This window comes from Protopterus annectens, chromosome 8.part0 (genome assembly GCF_019279795.1).
Source record: "Protopterus annectens isolate FY-2018-M chromosome 8.part0, PAN1.0, whole genome shotgun sequence".
Lineage (NCBI taxonomy): Eukaryota > Metazoa > Chordata > Ceratodontiformes > Protopteridae > Protopterus > Protopterus annectens.
This window is the reverse complement of record NC_056741.1, coordinates 1,856,175,870-1,856,199,692: the sequence shown is the minus strand read 5'-3', so window position 1 is coordinate 1,856,199,692 and position 23,823 is coordinate 1,856,175,870. Positions and strand designations below refer to the sequence as shown.

The 23,823-nt window shown below is 37.0% G+C and overlaps 1 protein-coding gene across 3 annotated transcripts in view; it reads right to left on the bottom strand.

Moving 5' to 3' along the window:
- Nucleotides 1–641: 641 nt before the first annotated feature.
- The window catches only part of LOC122808128 (carbohydrate sulfotransferase 5-like), a 116,901-nt gene continuing 93,719 nt past the window's right edge, over nt 642–23,823 (bottom strand). Inside the window, exons 2-3 of one of the 3 annotated variants that reach the window (XM_044079097.1) lie at nt 2,066–2,167; nt 642–1,935 (exon numbers count right to left, since the gene is read on the bottom strand). In XM_044079097.1, coding sequence (XP_043935032.1) covers nt 779–1,909 — 1,131 coding nt within the window. In that variant the 5' untranslated portion in view covers nt 1,910–1,935; nt 2,066–2,167 and the 3' untranslated portion in view covers nt 642–778. The remainder of the gene's footprint in view (nt 1,936–2,065; nt 2,168–23,823) is intronic. The other 2 variants (XM_044079096.1, XM_044079095.1) reach the window with 2 other exon arrangements.

Here is a 23,823-nt window from a genome sequence, read left to right as displayed (position 1 = left end):
GCTGAGGTTCGAACCGGAGAGCCTCTTGCTGTGAGGTGGCAACGCTAACAGCTGCACCACTGCAGCCACCCATTTTACATTATACTGGTTGCACATTTATGCATGCTTTAATATAGCTGGGATATGGATTCCATATCTTAAGTTATCTTACTGTAACACAGGCATATAGATAGATTTTTATTAAAATGTACTGTGCTTGTCAATGCTTAACCTCTGGGAGCATAATTCAAATAGTTATAATCTGCCACCCTTTGTTGAAAAAACATATTTTATAGTTTCTTATATTTCTGAAGAATCTGGTAACAGAGCGTACACAATCTTTTTTTTCCAAGGTGTGAAAAACCGGTTTTGCATTGGGCTGGAATGCACTTTCCAGAATGCTCAAAATGTCTAGTTTACTTTCTTTAAACTAGCACACAGCCTTGAATTATTAAGCTTCCAGACAGTAGAGAAGAACTATGTGGATTTGGAATGTGTAATAAAATGGGACTTACTCAATGATTTGCAGAAAAAGAATTAAAGCTATATACTACTCCCAAAAATGACTTAATGTGCACTCCACTATGAAAGGAAGCAGGTAAAGTATATATTCAAATATGATTACTTTATAAGGAAGAGTGGGAGCCATTTCCTTTTTCTAGATTTTTTAATTAAAAATGTACAACATAAATATTCAAGACTGTTCATGTATTATGAAACATTTAAGTATGCATGTATTTTGGAGAAATGTATTTTAATATAGTAATCACCATAAATTAGCTTTAGTGTAAGGAGTTCTTCAGGGTAACAAGAGATCCATTGAGAGTAGCTTCTGTTCTTTAGCCGAATGTACTAGTTTATATCCAAGCAGGGCCATCGATTTTTGACAGAGATCCTGAACTTTACTGACAACTTGGAATGGAAGGTTATTCCTCCAGGCCTGAGAGACATTTAGTGCATCACGGGCAGTTGTCTGAAACCCTCCATGACTATGCCTATTGCCATGAGTACTGTTGTATATCCAAGCTTCAAGTTTTGGAGTCAAATCTAGATTTGCAAATGAATACATCTCCTTTACTTTGCTTAATGGGTCTCTACTTAAGTCTTCATAGCGTATCATCATGTAGTGATCCTTCATAAATTTGGGGGCCATTTGATGTGCAGCTTGATAAATCTCCTCATGGCTCTTGCAGACCTCCTTCATTACCTTATATTCAGTGTTATGATCCAGTTTTTTTGGCTTGTTTAATATAATGCTAGAATCAAATGAGAGGTAATCTGTGGATTCATTTCTGGAGCAGAAAACCGCCCGAGGGTCACGGATAAGGTGGATAATTTTAACATTTAGGAAGGGATCAGTTAAAAGAGAATAGAGTACTCGCCAGTTAAAAAAACGCACCTCCTTTATGACAACATGACTATAGGTTTGGCAGGCCTGCTCTGCTTTGCTGAAGTCACCATTTCTGCAGACTGTTTTGCAAGCCTTTTCTGTGATAATATCTGTACGTTTAAATAATTCACAAGCAGGTGGTGAACAAAGAGCCCTGCTCATGGCCCACTTAAACAAATTTGAAATTGTCTTTTTTTCAGGCAAATAAGAATCAAAAACTGACATGTCACACTGGAAAACTGAACGTATTAAGTCTCGAGATGCCATATGTAGGACCTTGGCATTGCTTTCCTTCAGAGACCGCCAAACATGCCAGGCAGGTTCCATTAGGTAGAAAGTATCTGGATGTTGACTGAATATTTGCCCAACAAATGAAGATCCAGATCTCCATGAGGAGAGAATTAGGATATGAGTTTTTTCGGGTTTGCCTGTTGGTAAGATTGAGTTGTTTTTTGAAGTATTGTATAGAACTAGCAGCATCAAAATCTGAGCTACAATCAATGCAGTAAATACTTGTGTAGGGACAGTTATCTTCTGCATGGTTCACAATATTAGGAGCTTGATGCCTAAAAATAGAAAACAAGGAAATGCAAATTATTATAGGATTCCAACTTTCTTTTTTTTTCAGAGTGATAAAACACTGACGTTCTTCAGGAGAAACTTTTACAGTAGTATTATAATTTTGCTACAACTTACCAATGCTCATTATTATTTGACCTATTTTTTCCATGCTTTTAAGAGTCTGTCTGCGAGAGAAGAGTCTTTCTCGTGTTGCTGCCCTCTAAGTTGATGCATGACCTATATTAAAACAATGCTGCAATATTTCTGCATGCCATTTTTAATTTCTTCCTAGCTTTAAAACAGGAACAATTTCTGCTCAGTGATTATTCAGAATGTACTATCTCTTTTTACTATGAGGATTTGGTTATTGGCTGGAGAAACATCTGTAGTGGAATGACTTGTGTGAGAGATCTGTAAAGTTTATTTGTGGTATGCAAATAGCTTTCAATATATTGTAGCTGTAATGTATATTGAAAAAAATCCACTTCATTCTCCTCAAGTCAATGTGATATTTTTCTGAACTAAAGATTCTAAAAATAACCTCACAAGTATATGTGGATAATTCCTGATACATAAGCATATTTGGGGGAAAGATCCTCACTTTACATCTAAATAATTTATTTCTAGGTGGTGTTACTTTGTCCAGTTTCCCTTTCCTGTAGGAAGTTCTGGGGTCCATTATACAAGATGGTAGAACAACTTCATACAAAGGTTTTGTCAAACTGCAGTTCAGCAATTTTCCAAGTTCCCAGGGTACCATAGCAAAACAATTAGTCAAAGGGTAATAAAAGTATAACTCCTTAACCATTGGAAGACCTTGGCAAACATTCAGCTATTAAAAAAACACAATCTTTTTGAAATCTCCCAAAAGAAACTCCTGAAGAGGACTTATGTATGATTTTCTCACAAAACTTCTGAAGGTTATCAAATGTAACAAAATACTTCTCTGCCTCTTCCAAAAATATCACTGATTCATGAAGCACTGCACATACACAAGCAGGATAAAGGTCTGGATTTAGATTGCCACATTACATTACTTTTAGGTGGTGTGAGGTGCCCACACAACTTAAGTCTAGTGTACACCCGCTCATCTAAAGTTTATACAACAAAGGTTTAACACAAAATGTAGATCAACCACTCATATGTTGCCCAATGCAAGGTAAAACTCCATTAGCAAAAGAAACACACCAAACTCCTCCAGCAGACCACAAGTGAAATGAATGGACTGGGAACAGCACAGCTGAATAAACAAGTGTAGTTTAATTTCTAAGTGCTTCCTCTTTCAGCAGAGTTAAAAATGGAACACAGGAAGCAAAGCTGTTTAAATATACCTCTCAAAAGGTATTTAATCAATAAAAACCCTTATCTAGAACAAATGTAGCAACATTTAAAGTGACAGTGCATATATACAAAGCACACATACAAATATATATAAAACAGACATAAAAAGACATCAAACTTGACAATATATAGATGTGTCATATAATAAATCCAACATCCTACTTGTATAAAGAAAGCAATCCATTATAACAACCCCCCCCCACACTTTTATCTGGTTTCTTAACACAAATTTCTTTGTTGCCTTTAATCTGGACCAATAATTCTCTTTCTTCAGATTTTTTGTCATTTACTATACCACTGTTTTTCAGAAAACATCTGCATTTACCCTTACAAACTCACAAACTCTCTCAAAAACAGAAATCATGGTGGTACAAATGTACTCTACCTTTTCAAAATGAAGGAACTACTGGTGGGGAGGGGGGGGAGAACTAAAAAAACATGTAAAGCTATCTGACAAAGTTAAAAATACAATAACACTTGTACTGTATCCTGCTTAAAAACAGGCACAAACTTAAACCCTTTTTTAAAAAAGTGAAACACGTACTATCCAGTTCAAGGTAACTATAATTAAACACTTTGACACCATCATTCATAACAATTTTGCAACAACCATTGTCATTCTCTAAACAGTCAGTAAAAAAAATCCCATTTAATTCTTATTATTATTATTCCTACCTTTTCTGGTCTGTTTCGATTGCTTGGGAGAATTCAATTGCTGATTTCTAAAAGGGGGAATCTGGAGAAGAAATCCATTGGAGGGCCTTCTATCATTATGGTCAAGTTCTCCAATGTCAAAATTGTCAAATACCTCAGTGCCACTTGTAAGGAAAGGACTAAAGTCTAGATTAAAAGAATGTTCCTGATGCTTTTCATTATAAGAAGTAAGCACCTTGTTTTGATGGTACTGCTTAGGTTTGGGATAAGTACAAACTCTTGTTTATCCCCAAGTGTTTTTTTTTTCTTTTTTTTTCTGTTTCCTAATTTTGTTCTTTTTTACAAGATTGTCAGCCTTATATTTATTGTGTTTCGTGTGCCAAAATATATATCAACACAAAACCTATATCAGCCACCCAGGTTTTGATCTACCCAGCCACTACTACTACTTCCACCACTGCCAAAGAGCAGTCTGCTTCAGCACTGGGATCTACAGAAGAAAAACACAAACAGAAAGTCTCCATTAGGAATGGATGCTGCTATATGAGATCTGCAATCAGTAGCATCTGGCCCCTAGGAAACTATTCATTTGAGTGGAGAAACTGTTTCAGAGGATGTTCCTTCTACTGAAAGAGGTGCTACAATGAGAATGTGATGAACTGCTGATCCCAGTTTTGCAAAATTATTGTACAAAAACTTGTACAGTCTGAAATAACTTTAGTAGTTATAGTCAACCCTGAGGTTCTACAATCTCTCACTTGTTGTTGTGTCTTTCGGCTTTTCCTGGTTAGGGGTCACCACAGCGGAACTCCGGTCTGATAATGATTGGCAGTAGATTTTTACATGCCGAGTTGCCAGCTCTGGCGCACAACCTTCAACGAAGGTACGCCCAATCACGCATGTCTCCATGCAGAAGACACTCTAGCTGAGAATCAAACTGGTCAGCGTCTTACTGTGAGGCGACAACGCTACCGCAACACCTCTACCGCAGTTTCTATAGTCTCTCACTACGTTATTTAATTGAGGATGGTCTTCCCTGTACATGGGAATTAAAGCGGAATTGCCTTTTTACTCCCCACTGGTCTGGAATTGATTAGGAATTCTCAAAGCTATACAATAATTTGTCGAACTGTGATTTAGAAAAAAAGGTCCCTGCTGTAAATTACCTGTTAGAAGAGCAGTAGTCTTTGATTTTACTATCAGTCATTGAAAATTACTGATGCTGTTTAATAGTCCCATACTTTGAAATTATTTCTCTTAATGTAGATAAGTTAAATCTAAACCGGAGGATATATGGTTAAACAAAAATTAACTATAACTACTTTAAACAATATTTTTGACAATGCATAAAGTTTACTTTAACAAAAATGCAAAAACAGCATTTTTATAGGGTGAGCAAGCCATCCCGTACACTTTACTCCCCATATCTAAATACATTAACTCTCAAATCTTGCAACTTGCTGGGGAGACATCCTTACCCAGGCAGTTATATAATCTTGCTAAATTCAGTGGGTACGTTTTCAACAAAACATAGAGTCTATGTTAGCAGTTTGATTATTCCCATTTTGCACAACTATTGTGTGGTAGTCTGCATGTATCCCAAATTTAAGAGAAGACTGACCTATAAGGTTTGTATTTGAGTCTGTGACATAAAAAAAGATTGTTGCTTTTTGTCTTGAAATAATTTGAAGTGTTTAGCAGATTTGGTGAGAGGGTGCATACTACTTCCAGTTTAGCTGCTAAGGCTTATAAACACCTAAATACACTGTGATAAATGGGCTTAGAAATCCATACTTCCCACAGTTTAGATGCTGGTCGGGGGGGGGTGTAGTCTCACAATCATCAAGGCTAACCACCAAATAATATACAAGAGGTGACTGACCTTAAGAGCATATGTTAAATGAATAATGGTACCTGAGGTAATGGCCAGCAGCTTCCACACCCAAATAAGCTTTACACTGACTAGCTGCAGAGTACAGTTAGTTATTGGAACTCTAGTATCTTATCTTTCTTGCTTGTAGTACAGTATGTCCCAGTGTTATCATATCAACAGTAACTGCAACTTGTCCAAGATTGTGTACACACACATTCTGTAGGATGAATTAATAACACATGTCCAGTACCAAAAGTCCATTCCCTGCCTTTTGTTACACTCCATCACCAGCAGAGCTATTTGGCACAGCAAGCACCTAATTGCTGTATACCCCTAAAATAAATCAAATGTTAAGTATTTGTGTAGAAGAAATAGCCTTAAGTAGTCATTATTCCAAAGGAGGATGCTAATAAGCATATGAGCAACTCCCCATATAGATCACATCATTGTAATGCCTTAATAACAAATAAATTGGCTGGAATTACTCAACCTCCTTATATTCACCCACCTAACAATAATCCACAGCATAGTTCATCAACCTGAAAAATGCCCAGCCCTCCAAAAACAACTGCAATCCCAATACAATATAAGGCAACTCAGATCTTCTGACAAACTTCTGCTGCAAGTCTCAAGAGGTAACAACTTCGATGGTAATTCGTTCTACTCCAGTTGTATCTCCAGGACATGGTAGCTGACCTCACAATCAGTATTAACTACTGCTAACCCCCATCAATTTAAAACATTGCTTAAGTCCTACCTAGCTAAGTCCAAGATATGTTCTTGTCTAAATTAATATATTCATGTATTTATACATTCATATTTATATATTTACATATTTATATATATATTTTTATATATTTATTCACTCATTCATTTATTGTTCATAACTGATCACTTTATAATCTTACATTCATTTTATAATCACTATTATAACAACACATTTGTCTTCCAATAAACATTTTTCTTGTAAAAAAATTTTTCTTGTAATATATATATATTCATAAATTTAGATACATCATTTATCTTTCGTACAATATATCACCATCTTTTATATTTTAATATTTTAACATTTTCAAACATTTTCAAACATTTTTAAACATTTTTAAAAATTTTTTCACCATCATATATTAATCCATTCGTTCACCATTATAATTTCACAATTTTATATTTATATTTATATATTTATCAGTTTATCAATTTATTCATATAAGACCATTCATATTAAATGTTTTAATTTTTAGTCAAGGCAGTCCTACCCTTCGTGGACATGTCAAGACATATTGTTACAAATATATTGTATGGGCCATATTATTCAAACAATATGGAGGTATACATACATAATATGAAGTCATACAGTCATAATGGTAGGTTGTATACAGAATACACTAGGACAGCTTGTTGCATTTTAGTGATTGCTAAAGCATTCAATTTTAATGCAATTTTTTATAGTAACTTAACATTTGTAATGTAACTATTTAAATATTTAAATATTTATACATTGGTGTAATATGCCTTTAAATTCAAAATTGAGTTTGTGTGTTTGGCGCCAAACTGTGTTATTTAAAGTGTGCAGTAACAGTCAATGTTGTTCTGAAGAAGTCTGGTTTTCAGATGAAAGCACTTAACGTGTGTTTATTTTTTCTTTATTTGTGATAAATAAACTTATTAGTCTGAGTTGAGACCCTCCTTTGTGTTTCCTGCATCAAACATCTAGTACTGTTACATTGTCGCCTGTGAGAAGTGTGCTTGTCTAAATCCCGGCTGACTACTATCTCTACCCTACGCTTCCAAGAGGAATTCTTTCAACATATTTAGATTGACTAAGTTAACCCTACTTCCAAATTCAACTACTAACATGTACTCTTAACTACAGTGGATATAAAAAGCATACACACCCCTGTTAAAATGCCAGGTTTTTGTATTATAAAAAAATGAGACCACAATAAATCATTTCAAAACTTTTCCTACCTTTAATGTGACCTATAACCTGTACAATTTAATTGAAAAACAAACAAATCTGTTAGGGAAAATATATAAAAAATAAAAAATGTACAATAAGCTGGTTGCATAAGTGTGCACACCCTTATACTAATACTTTGTTGGTTTGTCATATGATTCTACTAAAGAGCATCTTGAGGGCATCTTAGTTTGTTTGCTCATGGATCTCCCTCTTTCTTTGCTTGTGGTCAGTCAATGAAAGGCGTGTTGCATGTGAGACCTCCCCCCACACTGAAAACAAATTCCTCCTCCCCCTGGGACCTCAACTTTCTTCTTCAAGAATTGACCTGACTTTCTTTTGAACCTGCTTCTCAGGCTGATCTATTTTTACTTACTTGGAAAACTGTTTTACTCATTGCTCTGACATATGCAAGGCTGGTCTCTGAGCTGCAAACTCTCATGGTGAATCAACCTATCTGTTTTTTCACAAGGACAAGGTTATGTTGTGCACTAATCCATCATTCATGCTTAAAGTTATTTCTGAATTTACCTTGAATCAAGCCAACAATATCTCAATGTTCTATCCTCATTAAAAAAAGTTTGAGAAAGCATTCTACATATTTGGATGCACACAGGCAGCTCCTGTACTACCTTGACAGAACAAGGCCCTTTAAGAATGTTGAACAATTGTTTCTCTCCTATATGGGGGGGGGTAAGAAATGTCAATCTGTCTCTAAGAAGCATGATGGTTATCCTCTGCTATTGTTTTCTGTTTCTCCCATCATGGTAAATCTCTTCCAGACAAGGTTAGGGCTTTTCACTCTACTAGGATCGTATTGTCTTCAATGGCATATTGGAAAGGTGTGGACTCTTGAAGCATTCTAAAAGTACCAGCCTGGTCCTCTATTCATACCTTCACAAAGCAATACAAACTGGATTATTTTTCAAGGTGAAGAGCAATCTTTTTGCTGGGGCCCATTGTGTATGGGCTACTGGATCCTTATTCTTCCACCTCCCAGATAGGGTAAGCTTTGGGGAATTTTCCCAAAAAGCCACTGATGCAGTGGGAATAATGAACATAGTACACTTGTGAAAATTCTACTTACCTTTAATAGTAGATGTCAAATTCCTCAGTGGCTGTACCTATCTGGTATCCATCAGATTCTGCATAGTTGAGGTGGGTTTCAACTTTTCTGATTCGGTTGTTGTTGTTGGATTTGTTTTTTTATATGGTAGTGTGATTGGCTGCAAATGTACTCTTGCTAGATGGTTCTGACTTTAAGCTAAGAGCAACAACATACTGAACACTTCCTATCACAGCTGTAGACTTCCCTCTCAGGATTTGCTAAGCCAATCAGCTGTCACAGGAAAAGAGAGAGAATGGAGTCTGAGCTTTTAAAATCTGGCCAGCAGTGGGCTACCTTGGCAAATGTGACACTGCCAGCCCAGCTATCTGGAATTTTGTAAATAATCATATGTTATTTGTGAATATTAATATGATTCATAAGGTTGTCTTACAAATGTAAGATAACTATATATTATGTGTATATTAAACTACTGGTGCAGAAGTGTGTGTTGAACAGGGTTTGTACAGTACTGTGCAGTGCTGAGTTTCAATAATGTAACCATGGTGTACATTACTGGAAAAGAACAGAAATGTATATAAACTATATACCTGTGCAAGTATATGTTTTAATAGTAGAAGCTGGAACATACAGAGTTAACTTGCAAAACTTCAAGAAAATAAGTTGAAATTAAAGTGTTTTATGATTTGGTTATCTCTCAGTTTCAGTTCAATAGCAGACACAATGTCTAGAGCTAGACATTTTTGTATTTTCTTGAAACAGAAATAATGACTAGGTTTCAAATATAAAAGTGTTTTATTGTTTTACAACTTCCATGTTCTGCAAACAACTGAGGGATATGTGTTTCTCACACAGAGATGTTAAAATTCTGTCAGTATCTGTTTATCCTGGGAACTGAATTCAGGTGACAAAGAGTGATATCAACTTAGCTAACACAGCAATAATGTTTATTATTAATTTAAGAACTCTCTGAGAGAGAGACTGGGCATTTTGTATCTTGTCTTGGACCTAAGAACATCCACTCACCTGCACTTGCCTTGCTAATAGTAAGTAACTAGGGTACAGTAGTTTATTTTAGATATAGACAGGATTATAGTAAAGACTAGGTTAGATGTTTTCTGTATTTATTTGAGACTGTCCTGCAATGTTGTTTTAAAATATATTCTCTAATTCTGAACTCTGAAGTAACTGTGTTGGATTTATTGCGTATTGTCTTGTTCTTTTATTATGTATTATTAAATATATTTAAACCTTTTAATTGTGGCTGGTTTGTTTAGAGATATTTAAGCTCCTAGAGTATTGGCATATGTATTTGGTGACACTGTACAGGCCACTCCTTAATAGCCTTGCTCTTGGTAAAAACTACCCTTTGGATAATAGTAACATTACACAGTAGGATTGGACACCCTTTGTAAGGGCCTTATAGTAGCTGATAAGTAAGGGTGGCTGGTGACAGCTGGTACTACCTTATAGTCTGGGCAGAAGGGGGCATAGATAGTAAACCTGTGCCAACCTTCCCCAGGTGTGTGTGTGGGTGTGTGTTTGTCTATAAATCAAATTTCAGAGTGTGTGTGTGTGTGTGTGTGTGTGTGTGTGTGTGTGTGTGTGTGTGTGTGTGTGTGTGTGTGTGTGTGTGTGTGTGTGTGTGTGTGTGTGTGTGTGTGTGTGTGTGTGTGTGTGTCAGCTACTTGGGCAGGGACATGAAGCACTGGTTTAACAGAGAAGGTGCTGGAGGTCGTAGCTTGGCCACTTGGCTGAGATCTTACCCTATAGCTGTGCCAGTGGGGAGTCTTATTGGGAATCTGGAGAAAGAGGGAAAAACTAGGCCCAGACTGACTGTGCTCTCTGTGTGCTCTTAAGGGAAATTGTACTTTACTGTATGTGCACTTGTCATCCTCCCAGTGTGTACATCCCTCACTGTTGCCAATGGTGAGGATTGAGGCTCCTTTATTACTAGGCCATTGCAGGGGTGTCACAGCAAATTACCCAAAATTCCAATGTGTTAGTGAGGAATTAAAAAAATATACTGTTGCAGGTATGTAACACTTGCACAATTGTACTGTCCATACTTAAAGGACATGCCCTTTGGTTAAGCTTAACTTGAGCAATTTTAAGAGGAGGCCCACAAGAGCATGTTTGTCACTGTTTATTAGCATCCATGTATGTTGTCTGCTCATTGAAGTGATCTTCTTTTTGGAGCTCAGTTAGGACATGTTCTTTCAAGATCTTATTTGTGTCAGGGTTTCAAGATCTTAATGGTGGTGTGGATTCAGAGATTTGTGGAATATTGGTGAATGATTGTTTCTTGATTAAAGTTTGCAGTAAATTTATCTGCAAGGAAATTTTCTTGTTGCTTGGATTCTAATTGGGTGATGCCGTTTTGGATTATTTCAAAACACTGCTGGGCTTTTCGTAATTTTCTGACTTAATTAAAAAAGGATTTATAACTGTGTTTGGCTTCAGATGCTAGTTCAGTTCATTTTTAGCTTTGCTGCTCCTGATGGCAGCTTTTAGTTCTTTTCTGATCCTTTTGATAATCTTTAATGTGGGCAAATTTAAATGTATTGATCAACTTTAGACATATTTATCCTTTTGTTATAGAGCATACTTGCAGATTACAGTTTTTTTTTAATTTTGCAATATATTTGGCTCTAGTAGGAACTCCCAGGTCTAAGCACTTTTCCAGGTGGGAATAGAATTCTATTGCGAAAGTAGCAGCTCAAGCTGCATGGTAGATTATGATATTACAAACACATTTTGGGAGCTTGTCAGAATTTGAGTAGATCAGTCCTTTTAAAGTCTTTAAATTCATGAAAATTTACTGGGGAGGGGCTTCCACACTTTAAAAGAGAAAGTAATTTCTTTATGTCCAAATTTAAACAGGGATGGGGAATACTGCAGACAAGGTGCATGAGAAGGTTATATTAGTCAGGACAAGGTCTAGAATGTTTGCCCCATAGTAGATTGATTAATTTGTCTAGAGAATTTAAGTCTAGGTATTTTTGGGATTATCTAACTTTTGAGATAACGGTTACAGCAGTTTTCAATAGACAGTTTAAAACACCCATCAAAAAGGCATTAAGGAATCTTATGGTCACTGTATGACATGGAACACATCCTAATGCAGACAATAAATTGATATTTTTTTTAATTTAAGGTATGTTGAGCTCATTGATTTCTGAGGGTGCAGAGGAATCTGCCTAGACATGATATGGTTTCTTTAATATATGGAAATGCTGCTGCAGTTCCTGTCATATCTAACTGCATGGTAAGTACTAAACATAGGAAGAGAGGTCTATCTTTACAATGAAACCAACTCTCAGCTATGTCACAGATATGGATATGCTCAGGTTGCAGGAAGGCACTAAGATCAAGCAATGTGTTATTGAAACTTCTGGCATGCAGAATACCAACTGTGGTATTGATTGATTAGATGTTTGTTTTAGCTTGATCTAGCTTTATCTGCTATGTCACAATGTCCAGTAACCAGACTGCCTAAAGAGGTACTAGGGAGGAGACAGGGGCCTTAGCCAGTAACTGAAAGCTATGGAAGCAGAGGTGCAGGTCATCCTTTGCACATAGCAACTTGATCTGTATACCATCTCACTCCATGCTGACACTACTCCACCTAAAATGACACCAAAGATAACCAGGTCCAAGTGTCCAAGTGTTGAAGCCATTTTATTTTTTCATATTTAGAGATCATACTGGATGAAGGTAGGATTCCACTCAAGACCACAGTTTTGCCAGCATTTGACATGTGCATAGTGAGATCTGAGATCCAACAACTGTCCGCATCTTCCTCAAGGTTGAGCACTGCAAGCCACCCACAGCTACAAAGTTTATGACAAGGTCATATTCATGTTTGCCTAGTGTAAGAAACTAAAAAAGCCCTTGCAATATCATGGATTTCAGTGCTAGTGATGTCACCCTGTCCTTATCATAAGCACAGATATTTGTATTTGAACTCATTGTTTTATTGGTAATAAACGACTTATAATGTGCAGCCCAGCAACTCTTTATGCATGAAGGTGATGGCGTCAGTAGAGTTCTGCTGAGTCATTATCTTCTTGGCTCTCTGAGACTTGTGAAGTGACTTCTGAAAAATTCATACATTGGTTTAATATGTTTTTACAGAGATATGGTAGCATGACGTGCTCACAGACCTTTTTGTGAGAGGGCAGCCTCCATGTTATCTAGATATTTATACTTCTCACACATTGTATCATGTATGACAAGCAGTAGATTGTTATCCTTGAGGATTTTGCAGTTTTTACACTGCCTGAGAACATTAAGTGATATGAGGCTGGCAATAAAAGAGATACAACTCGTTTGATCATCCATTTCAGCCAGAAGGATCTTGGTTTTATAAGGATAAATACACCAATATATACTTAGAAGATTAGGCAGTAGACAATCAGTACAAAGATCTTAAGTGAAAAACATCACAATAGCAAAGATGGTAGCAATGGCAGAAGTAAATTATAAGCTTACAAAAGTTTATGCAAGCAGTCTAAGAATGTAAATGGTAGCGGTCACAATAACCAAAGTAGCAGCAATCACAGTAATTAAATAACAAACACACAAGCAATGTCAGCAATCAGGATTCAATTGATAACAATACAAATGAGCCTGTAATACAGAAGGTACAACAACAGAGCAATAGCAATGCATGGCTGCTCAGAGTGCAGATTTGAGCAACTAGAAGTAGTGAAATGAAGTAATGTGCTATTCATCAAATAAAGTGTCCCAAAAATGGCTCAAATATCATGCATCATGTACAATTATTTAATAAACAATAAAGCTAACATGTTTTTGCATAACAGCTTCCTCAGGTTCTAAAAAGCCTTACAGTACACCATCTTTGTGTACAAAATTTATCAATCACATGGTCAGTGATATCAAGCAAAAATGTCATTCAGATTCTAACTGAGAGGTGATAACCTTATTAACAGAACTGAATATCCTCAATTAAAAGGGATAATTTAATTGGAATCTGTTAAACATCCTGGACTAATGATTTATCTTTGAAGCCGGTTTTAAAAGAAAGATATTTAAGGCATTGAAATATGTTTAGAAACAAATGTCAGATTTTGAATGACATTGTTTCTTGATGATATCGCTGACCATGTGATTGACATATCTTGTATATAAGATGATATACTGTGAGGATTTTTAGAGCCTGAGTAAGCTGTTATGCGAAAACATGTTAGCTTTGTTTTTTTGTTTGTTAAATACTTGTACAAGATACATGATGTTTTGAGCTATTTTTGTGATGTAGCTAGAAGCAGTCCTGCACAGATACAGTCAACCTACAGCAAAGCCATAATGCAGAAGCCTCCAGATCACATTAGCCAACACCAGAAAGAAAATGTTGATCTGCTCTTGTGTTGCTATGCACTGTGCGGCATTGTCTAAAGGAAGGGCAAAGTCAAACAACAAAGCAGAAATTATAGCAATAAACGTGTAACCAACAGCCAATAGAAATTCACAAAGCTAATTCACTTCCAGCAAGTAATACCAGAGACCACTGCAAATTTCCCATCTCTAATAAGAGAAAACTTGTTAAAAATAGTTCTAAACTTTAAAATACTGGTAGGTGGCCACTACAAATCCAACGTTAGGAGGATGTATGCAAAGTCTAAGGTAAGTAGGGTTATGTATTTATTATTTGTAAAACAGGTCTGTGGATTGGTCCATAGACCCTTTTCAGTGATAACCCAGACCACAAAGATAAGAATATTGCATATATATATATATATATATATATATATATATATATATATATATATATATATATATATATATGGATCCCCTTCAGTTTACCGAAACGCCGAAACACAAATCACCGACACCAAAGGACCGACAACGCAGATGACCGACAAGGTGAGAACCCAACGGACTCGGTAAGTGTGCGATAGAGTGAGGGATTTAGTGTTAGGGAGCGGACAGGTAAGTGTGCGATAGTGAGGGACTGTAGTTTTAGGGGCGGGTTAAGTGAGTTAGGGTTAGGGTGCGGGTAGGGTAAGTGTGCGATAGTGACGGAATGTATGTTTAAGGGTGGGTTAAGTGAGTTAGGGTTAGGGTGCAGGTAGGGTATGTATGCGATAGTGACGGACTGTGGGTTTAGGGGTGGGTTAAGTGAGTTAGGGTTAGGGTGCGGGTAGGGTAAGTGTGCGGTTGTGTCGGACCTTAGGGTTAGGGTTTGGGTTACGGTTAGTGCATGTATGGTTGTGTGTATTGTCGGTATTTTGTGTTGTCGGTCTTTTGGTGTCGGTGATTTGTGTTTCGGCGTTGTGGCATTTCGGTAAACTGAAGGGGAAATTATGCGAAAGTGCTTTTTCACGAAGAAGCACTTTTGCGTAAGTATGACTGTTGCCGAGGCTGTACTATGGTGCTGGTAAGGGAAATTTCCCTTTTTCCCACTGTAGCGCAGTCTCGGAGGGAGAATATTAAAGTAGGGGGTGTAAATGTAGTGTTTTTTTTATTTTGTCACATGCTTTAACGAAAGTGCTTTTTTGATAAAAGTGTTTTCGTTAAAGTGTGTTCGGGTTTTATGGATTCGGATGTTTGCTCAGTTGAGCAAATGTCCTAGATAATATAGCCAATTCACTAGTATATTTTGGGAAGATGGGAGGGCACCAAATTACTCAGTGGAGGGGGGAGGACATGCAGTGATGCCAAACATGCAAGACTCCACATATACAGTGACTGAATGTCAAAACTGAACTATGAGCCATGCAGATGTGAGGTGAAGATGTTACCATCATGGTGACATTCTGCCAAGGAAGGTTGTAGTACTTTTCTTTCTTTTCTGAAGTAGTGATATTGAAATTAGTATACACAGGGGTGAGAGAAAGCCACACTTCAAAAGAATAATTTAGTAGTGTAACAGTGAGTTACAAAATTCTAGGATCATGGGCTTCTTGCTGGGCAGGTGGCTTAGGGTAACCATATAGTCTAGCCATGCAAGAGAGTTTAATGACAAGCTTTATCACTCTGCTCAGTGAAGGCAATACTGTTTAATACAGGAGTAAATTTATGGGTATTAATTGAATCAAGGCAAAATGTGAAGGAGATCAATGTGTTGCACTGTGGGGGTTCTGTGGGTGAAGAACCTACCACTCTGAGGTCTTATTTATGTTGCAGTGATAGTTCACGTCTTTGGAGTGAGTATTTTTAGTATTACCAGTATTTCAATGGTAAATGAATTATGGGCTTTCATAGCCAAAAAGGTGAGCCAGTGATGACCATGTAGGAGATGGTATGAGACTGAGAAAAGCAAGATGGTTTTCAGTCTCTGTGCATAACTAAATTAAATTAATCCTTACATTTTTTTAGTTAAAAAATGTTGCACTCCTCTAGTAGGGCAACATTTTTGGAGGAACACATTCCAGACAGTGAGTTGTATTGTACTATTGGTCTGAAGAGGGAAGACTAGAGGGGTATTATGATATTTCTTAGACCCAGAGGATATATCCTTGGTAATTAGGCACAGTAGAAGGATTTCTAAAGTATAACTGATATGATGATTGAAGGATAGTTTATTGTAAGTGAAGGTATGTAAATCTCTCACAGTCATATATGGAGTACAATTTATGTGGACATTTGTAGTATATACTTGTTTTACAAAGGCAACTACATTACAGTTCTTCGGATTAAGCTTAATGCCGTAGTACAACAAGTACTAGTTCTGGCACACACGTCTTATAAGATGAGTATAACATGTGAGAGTGAGTCAGTAATAGTAACCCGTTTACAGTTCTTGACAAACGTGATTAGCCCTGTGACCTTTGTCAACTGGTTTCACAATGAATAAGCAAATGCTTAAGCAGAGGGGGATGCAGTACAGAGACCCAAGAGACACAACTAATTATGTACCTTTTAAAATAAGGAGATACCCCCAAAGTCTTACTGTGTGCATTCAATTGAAGAGCCATTTTGCAGCCTGGGATGACATAGAGACTATATTTATACTAGTTAGTTTAATGCTAGCATGGTAAATGAAATCAAAGGCTTTAACAAGGTCCAGATAAACTATGTGGACAAAATGACCTTTGACAAAGGCATATGTTACATTAAAATATTAATGCTTACTGAAGATGCTCAAATAGAGTTCTTAGTTAGTTAACTAGGGCATGTGGCCAAAGAGGCTATTAAGGAGCCTAGCTTTGTTTAACTGCCCAAGAGCATTGTCTTAAGTGATTTGTTCAGATTCGCACAGTAGGCAACTGGATGCTGTCTGAATCAAACCCTGGGCTACAGGAAAAACACTAGTCCCAGTCTCAATCATTGCACCACTCCATTTTTTTAAATATCTTCATTGGCAGTACCTATGTTCCCTTCTCTTTCATGATTATGTGGAGACAACATCATTTGTTTGATCATGTTGTGACTATTCAAAGAAAACAGACAAGCTTCCCAGACAGCTGAGGCATATGTTGTCAAGATTAAGTTGGCACTAATTATGGAAAAAGGCATTTCCTAGGGTTAAGCTAAATGATGGAGTCACCTTTGGAAATTTTCATTACTGGTGGTAGATATGGAATATGTCATTGCAGAAAATCTGAGGCTTAGTCCCATAAATGTATCAGTAGCCAAGTCTTCCTTATATGTAATTCTGCACCAAGTGTCAGCAGGGTATAAGATGACAAAAAGCCAAGATTCTTGAGGTATCAGCTTTTTGGAGATGGAGAGCTACCATATGGGACATGGAAGAAAATGTCTCATATCTTTTCTCACATCTTTTCCATCCTAAGGAACAAAGTCGTTGCCAAAATCTTAGACTAGTCTAAATACAAATATAGGCCTCCAATTACTCAGTAATCTAAAATGACCCTTTTCCAAAATCCTTATCTCCATAATTTCACCTTTCTCATGGAAAAAGGCCTAAGCTACAACCATTCATTAAAATTCTTCAGAAGTAGTGGTATCTTCTTTTGATTTAAATGTTCATAGAAATTGTATTCAATACACATCTAAACTAGAAGTGGACTCAATTACAGGCCGTTATAGCATGATCAAAGTTTGTTAAATTAACAGCCATGCATGAAAAACTCAAACACGACCAAACATATGCACAGCAGTCCCCTTAGACAAAACTATTTGTCAAACTGTTCTATTACCAACAATTAAAGGCACTCAGTTCTACAGTTTCCCAAGATTCCATAAATAAAATGTATTTCTTATCCCACTTTTTCCTCTCACACAGTGACAGACCTGATATCGATTAGATAACTGTTCCAGCAGCCTAAGCTATATAGAATGTATCCTGCCAAGGACTGGATCTTCATGCTAATGTCAATGACCTGAAGTGTACCTCCATGGACTATATGAAGAGAAACATGATGGAGCTCTCAAACTGTGTTCAAAGCAGGTTATAAGCCTAGCATTGAACTGCATTCTGCCTTCTTCAAGGATGTTGCCATGATATGAGCAAAACATAACTGACTTTAATAATTGGCTTAGTTTTTGGTATCGTTCAAAGGGGGTACAATATTTGTGAGCTGGGTAAGGATATGATTAACAGACCACACAGCTTTGCTAGAGATCACCTGCATCTGTCTTGTCTAGGGTTTAAACTATGGCAAAGACATTGCCCACCCTATAGTGCCTTTTTTAGGCAATGACAACCTGGTAAATACCAACATCACAAAACAGGCAAATGAAAAATGAAAGTTTTACTGATGAATGCTAGGAGCATAAACACATTCCACTCCCTACAAGCCCTTCTCACCCTGGAGGACTTTGACATTTCTGTAGTGACTAAGACATGGTTTTAAATAATGGAGAGCACTCCAGCTTTGTGGGGCTGTAATGTCTTCCACACGTTTAGACTATCTACTGTGCAGGAGGGGAAAAAGGCAGAGGTGTCTCAGTCTACATATAGAAGAGACTCTCGCCAAGGATGGTAAACCAGCATGTTGCACTAGAGCTTCTTCTTGTCCGAATGACCATCAGAAAGGTCCTACACCATATATTAGCTAACTACAGAACTCTTTCTATGACACAAGAAAGCCACAACTCCTATCTACAGAAACAAGAATAGCTCAGTATTAAGCCCAATTACATTTTTCTAGGTGATCTAAACTATCCAGCTAGAGACTGGGAAGCCTATCCCACTACTATTGCAAAACCACAGAGATTCTTTCTTTATCATTACAAATGCCATGGAACAATCAGTCAGAGTACCCACAGGGGGAATAACATATTGGACCTTGTCCTTACTAATATGCAAGCATCTTGTACCTTCCCTTGCATATCTTCAGCCTTTGTAGGGTCTGACCATAAAATAGTCTCCTTTACTTTTTTTTAAACAAGAAACATCTTTATTTAATTATTACTTATGGAATAGGCAATCATACATTTATATAATGAAACAAACCATATACTGACATATTCTCTGTTATAGACATTAAAGCATATACTGGCATAGTCTCTGTTATAGACATTACACATCACCTATAATCTTCTATACAGTCATCAGTCAGACATTATATAGCACATTCAATTCCTGCCTTTGCTAAAACCTCATTCCTCCTCCAAATTATTATTCTGCATGTATTGTTCACACAATTTCCATTTATTTTTCTCTAATTTGTTCCTTCCTTTTTCTAAGGACCCCATTTCCAGTTCTTTTATCTCTTCATTACATCTAGCATGGTTGGTTTAATAAAGTAGTCTCCTTTGAAATAAAATTTAAACCAGAAATTCCTTCTACCCAAGGTACTGTTAGAAATGTCTTTAAGACAAACTACCTATTCCAAACTGATACATTAGAAGCTTCAAATCTCCACCAAACCCAGTTAACTCCACTGAATATGCAGAATCATACACCACCACACTATACCAGCATGTAAACAGCTGCATAGATGCAGCTGCAGCTCGTAGAAACAAATACGGGGCAAACCTGAGAAACAAACCCACTTAAGCAGTGGCACATGTGATAAATACTGTGTGTTTAACAGTAGTTAGGTAGGGGTTCTAATCTTTCTCAAGTCTCTCAACAACAGGTACTGTTATGACTCTGTCATAGTCCATGTTGGTGTGAATGACTTGAGATGTACCTCTCTAGACTAGATTGAGCTCACTGAATATGTGTCCCAGGCAGGTATGTCCCTAGCCTTAAGCAGCATCCTACCACCACCCAGAATGATGCCTCAATACAAACAGAAAATGATTGACTTTAACTATTGGCTTAGTTTCTGGTGTCATTCCAAGGGGATCCAGTACCTGACAGCCGGGGAGGGCATGATTGACAGACCACAATACTTTGCCAGAGATGGCCTTCATCTGTCTCCCCTGTACTTTAGGCTTCTGGCAAAGACTCTTGCCTCCCCCTTTTTTAGGCAAAGTCATGAGGACAAAATTACCAATGTGAAAAATTCTTCTAAATGAAATTTAAAGGTCATGCTGCTAAATGCTAGGAGTCTTAACATGAAACTGCACTCATTACAAGCATTCCTTGCCCTGGAAGATGCTGACACTTGTGCAGTCATGAAACCTGGTTCAAATCTGCAGAAAGCACCCCTGCCTTACCAGGTTACTTGTCCTACCATACTTTCAGACACCAAATGGAGGGATACAAAGCCTAAGGAGGTAGAGTTTCAATATTTATCAAAGACATACACAACTCCAGGCTAGTCAGACAGTATGACACACAGGAGAAATTCCAGGTGCAGTTAACTGTTGACAAAACACCTATTCAAATCATAGCTAGATACAGACCCCCAACCATGACTCAGGAGGCCCACTACACCTACCTGGACTTACTTGAATCCATTAAGATTCAGCCCTCTACCCTGATCCTGGGTGAATTTAGCTATCCAACAACAGAGTGGAAGACCTATTCTAGCTTAAACATGAATTTCCAGAAATTTCTCAACTTCATCAATGTCAATGGATTGGATCAGCTGGTTGACACCCTCACAAGAGGTGAAAATATCCTGGACCTGGTACTAACCAACATGAGTAGCCACTGTATCACCCCTACAGTATCATCCTCCTTGGTAAGATCTGACCATAAAGAAATCACTTTCGAAGTCAGTCACTATCTCCTCTGACCCCCCCCCCCCCGCCAGGGTTGAACAAAAAAACTTTTCCAAAGCTGACTACAACCTCCTGAGAGCAGGTATAAGCAGCTTCACAACCACCATCCCTTCAGTTGGAACAAGCACTAATGTCCAAGCCTACACCAAAAAACTATATGGGCACCTATATAGCTGCATGGATTCAGTAATACCTGACAGGACCAAATCATCTTCCTCAAGGAAGAGTAAACCTGTCTGGTGGACAGCAGCAATAAACAAACTCTATAATAAAAGGGAAAATTGTTGTCCAGGACCAAGAAGGAACAGGGCCAAGTTGGAAGCAATCTCTCCTTTGTCTCAACAAGCAAATAAGATCATGGATGAAAGCCTCTTAGGCTAACTTTGAGTCCAAACTGGCCACATCCACTAAGGGCAATCACAAGGCCTTCTTCGCATATGCACAAAACAACAAAAACAGCCAGCACTCAACTGGAGCAAATATCTAATTTTAATGTACAAAACAGACTGGTTTCAGCCCACAGGTCTTTTTCAATGTAAAACACATCAGTAAATTCCCCTTCTTATATACCATCACATATTTAGACAATTAAATCTCATTAAACAATTATTACAAATGTTCATTGAGACCAGGTGGAAACAATCCCCCAATTTTACTATCCAAGACTTCTCTATTTTATTTAAAACATTATGCCAGCCATTTTTCATTGATCTGTGTCCCAACACCCTGTCAATAATAATGAATTTAAATATTGCTGTTTTGTGTATGATAGTATGTTTATACAAGGCATTAGCCAGATATTTATTTCTAATGCTACTCATATGTTCTGAAATATGCAATTTAAGTGGTCTAGAAGTTTGCCCTATATAAAAAGCTGTGCAAGAACAGATAGCCAGATAAATAGCCCAATCACTATTACAATTGCCAAACATTCTAATAGAAAAAACCCTAGATGTATTTGCGCTTGAAAATTCCTTGATGGAACATATAAATTTACAAAAAGAACAGTGGCCACAAGGATAACAAGTTAACAACCCACCACTTGTGTACCATCTATAGAAGTTTATGTGGAATTTATCAAGGGTGAAAAATGTTTGTAATGGCTAAAATAACTACTTCAAGTTTTCCCCCTTCTAAAAGAAAAAAAGAACATCTCTGGTCTAACAACTCCCCTAAATTATCACCTGTTAATAAATGTCCCAATGTTGTTGTATCATATCCAAAAATCTCTAAGTGTTTCTACCATAAGTGGTAGTGAATCTGATTTTGTTGCTAGAGCAAGGGCCCCTATCCTTATATTTCAAAAGCTGCCTTCTAGAATATGATTGTACTTCCCTACTTGTCTGTCTCACCTGTGCTAATGAATAACTGCGTTCAACATAAAGACCTATAAGGTCATTATCAAAATGTATATAATCTTCAGTATTGGAACAAATATATTCTCATAAACTGTGATTTGGGTATATTCGCTGTTATATGTTTAGGGTGACAACTGGATGCATGCAGTAAAGTATTAGAGTGGCAGGGTATTCTATATAATGTACTAGATAAAGTGCCATCAGATTGTTTGGACACTTTGACATCTAAAAAAGAAATAGCTGTATTATCATAGGTTACTGTAAACCTGATACCCCATTTGTTTTCATTCAAATATTGAACGAATTCCTGTAAATATACCACATCTGACTTCCACACCATCCAGCAGTCATCCAAAAACCTGCGCCAGATATCAATCTCACCAAGAAAAATATTAATGATTGATATCATAAATTATCTGTTCCAAATACCCCATAAAGAGGTCAGCAAATGATGCACCCACAGCTGTACCCCTCAGTTGCAAAAAACATTTGGTATTGAAGAAAAAAAACATTTTTAGTTAACACATGCTCCGTTAAGCATAACAAAAAAGTGTTGAAACCCAGGCTATATAAAGCCATTTTATTTAGCCAATACTCTAAAGCACACAATCCAGCCCAGTGATGAATACTGGTAATATAAAGACATAACGTCTAAAGTACATAATAATCAGGTAGATTCTAGTTGGGCATCAGAAATAATATTCAAAAATTCAATAGTGTCTTTTATCCTTGCTCTCACTCCTGCTAGCAATGGCTTCAAATAAACAGTCAAATAAGCGGGCAAAGGTTCAGTCAAAGAACCCTGACTGGATACAATTGGTCAACCCGGTGGTTGCTGCATGTCCTTGTGTATTTTGGGGAGAAGGTAAAAATATTGGGAAGACGGAGTTTTAACCTTTAAATGAAGTGTAATATGTTTATCAACAATCCCCTCACTAACAGCAGACTCGAGAAACATGTCAATTTATTTTTTGAAAACAGAAGTAAGATTTTGAGGCATGCATGCATAAAATCTATTGTCTTGCAGCTGTCTATTAGCTTCAGTGACATATAAAGTTTTATCCATAATCACAGTTGCTCCACTTTTGTCAGCTCGAACAATAACTATGTTTTTGTTATTTTTCAGCTGCATCAAAGCATTCCTTTCTTCACTAAATAAATTAGAAGGAGGAACATATTGTGGTCCATTATACCCAAAATGAAGGTCATTAAGTACACATTTCTGAAATGCTTCTACATTCTTATTCATAGGTGGAATAAATGTTGATTTTTGAAACTTAAAGCCACTATTTTCACTAACAGATTCCTCATTCTGAAAATATAGTTTCAAATTAAGTAGTCTAAAAAAAGCATATAAATGTTCCACAAAGACATCCTCAGGAACAAAAAACCCAGGAATGAAATGAAGGCCCTTGCTCAGCAACAAATATTCAGACTCTGATAAAACCTCTGAAGAGATGTTAATTACATTATTGGGACACACTATCTGGGTTTCAAGAAATTCTGCATGGCTTCCAGGGATCCATCGATCCCTATTTTTGGACTTATGTTTCCTACCCCCCTTCTTTTCTGAAAGGTAAAGGGGCCATGTCAGAA